This window comes from Chrysochloris asiatica, unplaced genomic scaffold (assembly GCF_000296735.1).
Source record: "Chrysochloris asiatica unplaced genomic scaffold, ChrAsi1.0 scaffold00040, whole genome shotgun sequence".
In the NCBI taxonomy this organism is placed as follows: Eukaryota; Metazoa; Chordata; class Mammalia; order Afrosoricida; family Chrysochloridae; genus Chrysochloris; species Chrysochloris asiatica.
In genome coordinates this window covers 20310175-20319055 of record NW_006408558.1, presented here as the reverse complement: position 1 = coordinate 20319055, position 8881 = coordinate 20310175, and the positions used below count along the sequence as shown (strand labels likewise).

The 8881-nt window shown below is 45.1% G+C and overlaps 1 protein-coding gene across 1 annotated transcript in view; it reads left to right on the top strand.

The window, feature by feature from the left end:
* Positions 1–3101: 3101 nt before the first annotated feature.
* VPS51 (vacuolar protein sorting 51 homolog (S. cerevisiae)) overlaps positions 3102–8881 on the top strand; it is a 16336-nt gene continuing 10556 nt past the window's right edge. The window contains exons 1-2 of the mRNA XM_006860947.1: positions 3102–3445; positions 3891–4020. Of these exons, the coding sequence (XP_006861009.1) occupies positions 3227–3445; positions 3891–4020 (349 nt within the window). The 5' untranslated portion in view covers positions 3102–3226. The remainder of the gene's footprint in view (positions 3446–3890; positions 4021–8881) is intronic.

The window sequence follows — 8881 nt, the reverse complement described above, 5'->3', positions numbered from 1 at the left end:
CTTCGGTCTTTAGTGTTTAATGCATCAAATCTGTTCTTCAGATGGTCTCTAAATTCAGGGTCATATTTTGGCTCTCGTGGACTTGGTTTCATTTTCTTCAGCTTCAGTTTGAATTTGGAAGCTTATTATGAAGAAAATTTCAGAATATTGAAAACTGAATTCGTGAGAAAAAGGCCAGGAAAGCTGAGTTGAGGTGTGTGTTTTTTTTGTTTTTTGTTTTTTCCTATCATGATAATGAACCTGCTCATTCTTAGAGGGTAATAAGGGCTGGCCTGGGGGAATTTCATTGAGAAACCTTACTCTGACCTTGCCCCTTTAGACTCTTTTGTTCTCAGAGCTCAAAGAACATTTAAAAGGATCATGATTTGAGTCCCTCATGGATGCCAAAATTGCCATTTTGAAGAAGTCTAAATCAAAGTCTCAGAATTCTTCAAGGAAGGCTTATGGTGGTGGTTAAGTGCTGTTAAGTCGGTTCTGACTAATTGTCATTGTTATGTGCCGTGGAGTCGGTTCTGACTCATAGTGACCGGGTTTTTGAGGCTGTTAATCTTTACAGGAGCAGACCGCCTCATCTTTCTCCCGTGGAGCAGCTGGTAGTTTCGAACTGCTGACCTTGTGATTCACAGCCCGATTCGTAACCACTACGCTATGTTGTTGTTGTTAAGTGCTGTCGAGTCGGTTTCGACCCATAGCGACCCTGTACAGGGTTTCCGAGGCTGTAAATCTTTACGGAAGTAGAAAGCCTGATCTTTCTCCCGTGGAGCAGCTGGTAGTTTCGAACCGCTGACCTTAAGGTTCGCAGCCCGATTCGTAACCACTACGCTATAGCGACCCTATATAGGGTTTCTGAGGAGTGGCTGATGGGTTTGAACCACCCACCTTGCAGTTAGCAGTTCAGGGAAGGGTTATGCACTACTTTTACAAGTGTATAGACCTGGGTGGAGGACATTTAAAGAAACAATAGTTCACATTTTGATGTTTTTGTTTAATAAAGATTTCTATGATTTTATAGAGCTACTTTTTTACTTGTATATCTCCATAGGCTAAATTTTCTTTTTTAAAAAGCTTTTTATTGTAAATTGAGTGAAGGTTTACAGACAAGAGCATCAGCTTTACATCCAACAAATCATGCACTTTGTTTTCATCTCAATGATTCCAGTCCCCTCCAGGCAACAACAGTTCTCCTGCCTCCTCCCTGTAGTTCCTGTTTGCATTCCATCCCCCCACCTCCGCTGCTCCATGATTGACCATTCCAGGGTAGTGGTGATCTATTTGTATTTTTTAACAACCTCTCAACATCCTATAGATTGAGAGGGGTTGGTGTCATGGAGTGGTACAAGTACTTGATTGCCAACCGTCCATCCAAAAGCACCTTGGAAGAAAGGCTTGGAGATCTCCTTCTGAAATAGCAGCCATTGAAAACAGCATGGAGCACAGTTCCACTCTCACACATGGAATTTCCATGAGTTGGAATGGATGTCAGCTGATTCCAGGGTTGACAAACTTCTTCCGTTTAAAGGCATAGACGATACATGTGTTTAATTTTATAGCCTGTGTAATCTCTGTTTCAGCTGCTCAACAGTTGTTGTTGTTGTTAAGTACTATGGAGTCAGTTCCGACTCATAGTGACCCTGCACAGGATTTCCAAGGTTGTCAATCTTTATGGGAGCAGAACACCTCATCTTTCTCTGCAGAACTGCTGGTAGTTTTGAACTGCCGACTTTAAAGTTAGCAGCCCGATTTGTAACCACTACACTACCTTAGCTGCTCAACAATGCTTCTGCATAAATCATATGTAAAACAATGGGTGTCCCTGTGTGCCAATAAAACTATGGACTCATGGATCTCATATAATTTTTATGTCATGATATGCTATTTTTAAATATTTTCAACCATTAAAAAAAAAATCTTGGATGACAGGCCATTCACAAACATGCTGTTTGGACACCAGGACGCCTGCTAAAGATTGGGTAGTTTCCACTTCAACTTTCCTCCAGCCCATCATAAGTAATATTCAAGGACTGTGTAGATGAATAATATTTTATTTTTTTCCCTTTTAATCCATTCAAATGAAGCATGTCTCAATCTAAACTCCAAGGTATCTCCTGTCTTCCTGGACCCTCACGTTGTGTAACACCTGCAAGTTTACCTAAGCAGAAACCTTTGAGTTAGTCTCAAAGTTTACACTCAACTGTATTCAGTGCATTGGATGGTCAGTGACAGATTTGCTGAGCCTGCCTTTTAATCGTATAATTGTTGTTAAGTGCCTTTGAGTCGTTTCCGACCCATAGCAACCCTGTACAGGGTTTCCGAGGGTGTAAATCTTTACGGGAGTAGAAAGCCTGATCTTTCTCCCGCGGAGCAGCTGGTAGTTTCGAACTAGGGGTTCTCAAACTTTGTGCACTCGTGGGGTCTTTTGAAAGAAGCTAGGTCTAAGGAGAGCTGGGAGTGTGTTTATAGTGAGCCACAGGTGGCACTGTAGGATAAGCACTGGACTACTAACTGCAGGGTATATAGTTCAAACCCATCAGCTGCTCTATGGAAACCCTATACAGGCTCGCTATGAGTTGGAACCTACTTCACGTAACTTAACAGGTAATTCTGAGGGCAATGCTGATGCATGTCAGAGGACTCGACCTTGAGAAACACTGTTCTAATGAGGTGCTGGGAACTTGTCCCTGCATTTAATCTTCTCAGCGCCACTGTGAAGTGTTACTTAACAGGTAATTCTGAGGGCAATTGTGATGCATGTCAGAGGACTCGACCTTGAGAAACACTATTCTAATGAGGTGCTGTGATCTTGTCCCTGCATTTAATCCTCTCAGCGCCACTGTGAAGTGTTTATCCGTAGTTTAGAAATGAAAAAAACTGGGCTCCTGCCCAGGTAACGACGCACATTTTCTTAGGTTCCCTGACCTGGGCTCCATCATCTGCACCTGGAGATATAAGTCGTGGGTTGCATGCTTGCGGGGAGGCAAGGTGGCAGAAAAAAGCAAACGAAGGCCGTTCCATTTAATTTCTCTACGGGGAATACTGGCGGAACCAGGGCTCTCTCGGAACCTTTTGCGTGAGGAGACCAGGATCCGGGGAATTATAGTCTTGAAGGACCCAGGGTTGCAGAGGGACAGTTCAGCTGAAGGACACCATCGTTTTAACTTTATGTCTCCCGGAAGTTGCTCCTCCGAGTCTCTTCCTTTAATCACGCCCGTGGGCTGCAGCTGAAGCGATGGCAGCGGTAGCTGCTGGGCCTGGGCTTGGATCTGGACCGGGAGACTCCCCGGAGGAGCCAGAAGCGTCAGAGAGGCGGCGGAAGGCGCACGGGATGCTAAAACTTTACTATGGCCTCTCGGAGGGAGAGGCAGCGGGGAGACCCACAGGGCCGGACCCCCTGGACCCGACAGATCTCAACGGAGCGCACTTCGATCCGGAAGTGTATCTGGACAAGGTGTGGGGGGCCCCAGGGCCCCGATATATTGCACCCCTATATCATGTTTGCTTCCGACGTTGTGGTGTGGCGGGGAGGAGGGGAGCCGGAGTTAAACCCTAGGAAGATGACTCTCATTCCGAGATTGTGGCAGAGGAGGCGCCTAAGGGGGCGTAGGCAAGTTTGAACGAGGCTGAGGAATCCCGGGCCCGGTGTGTTGAAAGGGCGGGACGGGGCCTGGGCACGGACCTGCGCCAGGCTGGGGATAGGCTGAGTCTGAAGATTTTTGGTGCTGACACACCATATGTTGAACCTGGTAATCCCCGAGCCATGCACTTTACAGACCCCAAGTGTGGTATTCCTGATAGGGGTGAGCTTTCTCGCATCAGAAGCTACCAGTTGGAGACAAGGCTTGGGGACATGAGTGTCCCCTGGCCAGAAAAACTAACCATCCGACTTCCTGCAGCTGCGTAGGGAGTGCCCCCTGGCCCAGCTGATGGACAGTGAAACGGACATGGTGCGGCAGATCCGGGCTCTAGACAGCGACATGCAGACCTTGGTCTATGAGAACTACAACAAGTTCATCTCTGCCACAGGTGACCCCATTGGGCCGCACTCTCTCGTTGGCACAGAGTCCCAGTTCCTCCCCTTCCCCTGTGCTGGGAGAGGTAAACGGGGATTTAGGGGGAGGAAAGCCAGATTCTGGTCTTACACTGGCCTGGATCCACTTTCTCCTGCCCCTTTCTGAGCTTTTGTGGTCAGACTGACCACACAACTGTAGGGGTATTATCTGCCCTCAGAAGGTTGTTTTGAAGACCAAAGGGGAGGAAGGATAACGTGAGGTTTTTTTAAATGAAACTAATTTACCTGAAGCAATGAAAAGAATTCTTTATACCAAGGACGCCCCAGTACGGGGTGGTGGTGGTGGTGGTGGCTGTCTGCTGTGGAGTCGGTTCCGACTCAGCGACCCTGTACCGGGTTTCTGAGGCTGTAAATCTTTACGGGAGCAGAGCTCCTCATCTTTTTCGCGCGGAACAGCTGGTAGTTTCGAACTGCTGACCTTGTGGTTTGCAGCCTGATTTGTAACCACTACGCTGTAGTTTTCCTTTTTTATGGGAGCTTTCTTCTCTGGTCCAGACTTTCCTTGAGGATGACTTTTTCTTTCTTTTCTTTTCTTTTCTTTTTTTTTAAATTAAAGAGACAAAGTTTATAAAGGGATGCCAAAGACCATGTCAAAGTGTTTCTTTTTTTTTTTTTTGCCGCCTCTTTATTCTGTATCCATGACTGTACTAGGCAATGTACTGCTGACTTCTACGCTAGCTTCTGCTCTCTGTTTGTGAGGGAGGGGCCTAGCCCTGGGATACCCTGACATTAAACTATCAGGATGAGATCTGAGGACAGAGCCCCGGGAATCTCAGCATTCAGAAGTAGGGGAGTGGAAGAAGATCTCACAAATGGAGCAAGCAGCTAGGTGATTTGAGGACATCCAGGAGTATGGATGTCTTTGAAGTAAATGAATAAAGCATCCCAAGAAAGTAGAATCTATCAGCTGGTTGAAATACTAATGAGATTAGTGTGGGATGGAGTGCTTACTGATGACGCAAAAGAAAGAAAACTATTGGGGCAAAGGTCTCAGGAAGGAGAGAAGGGACGAGTGGAACACAGGGAACGGGGTTGGCTTTGGCAAGGGTGTGAGAGCTCATGCACTGTAGCGGGAGGAGAAGTAAAGTGGGCCCTCAGGCAGATAGGCAGGTGTGGTGGAGTTTTAACTGGAGACCTTCCAGAGCATGTGAAGGGATTTTGCCATTATCCATAGAAGGCTAAGACAATCAAGTACCGAGGCAGAGAAGTGATGTGGTTAGGTGAGTGTTTTAAAAAGATCCTCTGGCTGCAGTGGGAGGAATGGATTGGAGAGGTTTCAGGACTGAGGCAGTTTCATTGGTCAGGGATCCTGGAGCTTATGGCAGGATGGAGTTGGTGGAGATGGACAGTGATGGTCAACACTGACAGGTCTTAGTGTTGGTGAACTTCGCCTGTAAAGAATGACTCTGCTTTTTGAGCATTGGATGATAGATAGGTGTGGTGCTCAAAAGCCACACAAGGATCAGGTTTGCAAGAGAGCATATAGTGAGGTAGGTTTCTGTTGTTGTTAAAGGAGGAACATGATAATGAAATAAGCCCGGAGGCATCTGTGAGTCCAGATTGTGAGGGCCCTTCTAGACCATGAGACGGATTTACATCTTTACCATAAAAGTTGTATAAATCCATGTCAGATCTCAAGTTAGAAAGAGCTTTGGGGAAATCTAGTCCAACCCATAACTCATTTCTTTCTTCAGAGTATTTCTAATGAGTGATCCTATGGTTCATGCTGGAGGTGGGGAATGTTTATCTATGGAGTGAAAATAACTTGAAGTGAGTTTGGTTTTGAGGTGTTTGGAATCATGCAAAAGAAGTTGACTGGCAGGCAGATGCATATGTGGATCAGGAACTCAGATGAGAGGGAGTCTGGGAGTCGGCTACAAAGAGTAAGCATAAAGGAAAGTGTGGGTGAGCCCGCTCACATAGGGTAGAGTGAGCCAGAGCTGGGCCTTGAGCATGGGACAGAGCCTTAGGAAGTATGTTTGTTGATGACATTGTGGAAGAGGATGAGTCTGCAATAAAGACAGAAGTGGTTGGAGACCGAGTGTGTTGTCAGCATGAGTGTACATTCATTCATCTGATCCATTCATTCAGTAATTCATCAAACATTTGATTGCCTGTTTGTGCTTGGCATTGTTCTAGGCACAGAGAGATAGCAGTGAATAAGACAAACTCTCATCTGTCATGGAATGAACATTCTAAAGAAGGAGACCGATAGTAAATAAGATTAGAGCCAATCATTTTGCTTTTAACAAGTTAAATGAATAATTTCTTCTAGAAGGATCAACACAAAGCTGGTTCCTATGAGGCAGAAGTTAAATATCTAACTTTTCCAGATTGATGTACTACTTCATCATCTCTAACATCAACTATTCCTCCTCTCCTGAATACTCTGCCTACTGTCTTTGGGTTCCAGTTTGCTGCAGTGTCTCAGAACTTGTGAACAAACCATCAAGGAAATGACTCAATAGGTGTGGAGGCTGGCAAGTCCCAAATCTGTGGATCAGGTGCCAGGCTGGAGGTTTCTCTTGACTCATGTGGTTGCAGGGGCTGCTGAACCCATGTTGGCAGACCATAGAACAGGCTGCTGGCTCACAAGGCTGCAAGATGATAGTCTACTGGCTCAGGTTCTAAGAACTGGAGGCCAGATAATGACAAGCCAGATGAAGGATTCAGAGCAAGAGAAGGAACTCTCCCAGAGCATTTGGATATATTGGATGAAGACCATACACTCAAGGAAATGCCCTTAGTTGAGCAAGGTGGTGCAAGGGTGGGTGTGACTTGGGTGGTGACTTGAGTCACACTCTTTATTAAGGCGGTGACTCAAGATATATCCCATCCTAATCCTGCCTCAGAGTCCTGGTGTGGCACTGCGGGCTAATGCGCTGGACAGCAAAGTCAGCTTGAACCACAAAGTTGGCGGTTCAAGCTCACCAGCTGCTCCTTGGAAACCATATACAGGGTCATCATGGGTTGGAAAGGACTCTATGGCACTTGACAACGACAATCCTGCCTCATTAACATAATGGGCAGTTCACTCCCAAATGGGATCATAACTAGGATTTACAATGCATCACAAACTAGAGGATGGGAGATAGAGGACAGCTACATATTTGTATAACTGCTACATTATATAATTGCATAACTGCCAGACCATTGAAGATCTTGGTCCAGCCAAGCTAACACACCTTCACAGTTTCCATATGCCTTATTTGCATAAGCAAGTTGTCCGATCCCTTTCATAGTCCACAAGCATCTTGTTTGCCTCCCCTCACTTAATCATTGTGTGGGAACCACAAAGACTATGCCAAGAAGGGCCATATTAAAAGTATCACACAAGTTCTGTGGAGAAAAACAGAAAAATAAGAGTTAGTGAGGACAGTTTTAGGAAGGGTGACTGAAAAAAAGGCAGCGCCTTAGCAGGTGTCACCTGAGGAGATTCCAATTACAGTGAATGACAATGAGTTGGGCATAGGAGGATCTGGGAACAAAGTGAGCCAGGCTGAGGAAAGAGCTCTAGCAAAGTCAGGGACAGGTATCTGAGCAGAGCAATGGTTATGAAGGCGGCAGAGTCTGACCATAAAGAGCCTAGATCAGGATCAGCAAACTTTCTGAAAGGGACCAGATTGTAACCACTTTTAAGCTTTAGGGGCCATCTGGTCTCTTGCAACTATTCAACTTTGCTATTTAGCCTGAAGACTTTCACAAACAATATGGCAATGAATTAAGTATTTTTCAGTAAAACTTTTATTGACACACAGACAGATGCCAGGGTGATGTCAGCAAAAATGTCATTGTAAATTCCTTCAAAACTTCTCTGTAAAAGCATTGAAAACACTGGGGAAAATTGTCATAATCAACTCTTGCAGAACTCTGGAAATTAACCAAATGCTTACAGTAGCCAGGAGAGCATTTATTTTAAAACAAATAGATGAATCTTGGTAAGAACAGTGAGTTCTGTGGCATTTTAGCTTGCCCTAATCCTAGTCCCTGCTCTCCAGCTCAATGGTAGCCTTGGAACATAATAGCCTGTATGCCTGGTACTGGAGGGAGCCGAAGAGAACTGGCGTTCTTTCAAACCCTCGTGTCTAAAGAGTTGCTAGTATTTGATCTGTCTGTTGGTTAACCTAACTTGGAGCCCATCCAGTGCTATAAGAGAAAAGGGGGCAGAAAGAAAAACACTGTAGACATCTGTTATGGGTTGAACTATATGCCCCTCTCCTCTTCCTCGAATATGTGTCAACTTGGGATACACCAGGATTCTCAGTGTTATATAATTAACCTCCATTTTGTGATGATGCAGTTATCCTATGTGTTAAATGTTAACTTCTATGATGGGGCGTAGCCAAGTTGATACATATTTTGGGGGAACACAATTCAATCCATGACAGATGGCTATAATTAAACAAAAAAGTCAAGAAGGAAAATAACTGCTGGTGAGGATATGGAGAATTTAGAATCCCCATCCTTTGCGGGTGGGAATGCAAAATGGTGCTGCCACTGTGGAAAACAGCTTGGTGGTTCCTCTAAAAGTTCAACACAGTTATCATCTGAGCCAACAATTCCACAAAAACTGTATATATGTTTTCATGCTGTTGTTAGGTGTTATCAAGTTGATTCTGACTCATAGCAACAACATGTGAGAGTAGAATTGCCCCATAGAGTTTTCTATATTGAAATCTTTTGGAAGCAGATTGCTGGATCTTTCTCCCATGGAGCCTCTGGGTGGGTTTGAAATCACCAATCTCTGGGTTACTAACTGAGTGCTTAACCTTTGTACCACCAGGACTCCTTCAGGTTTTCATGTTGTTAGGTGCT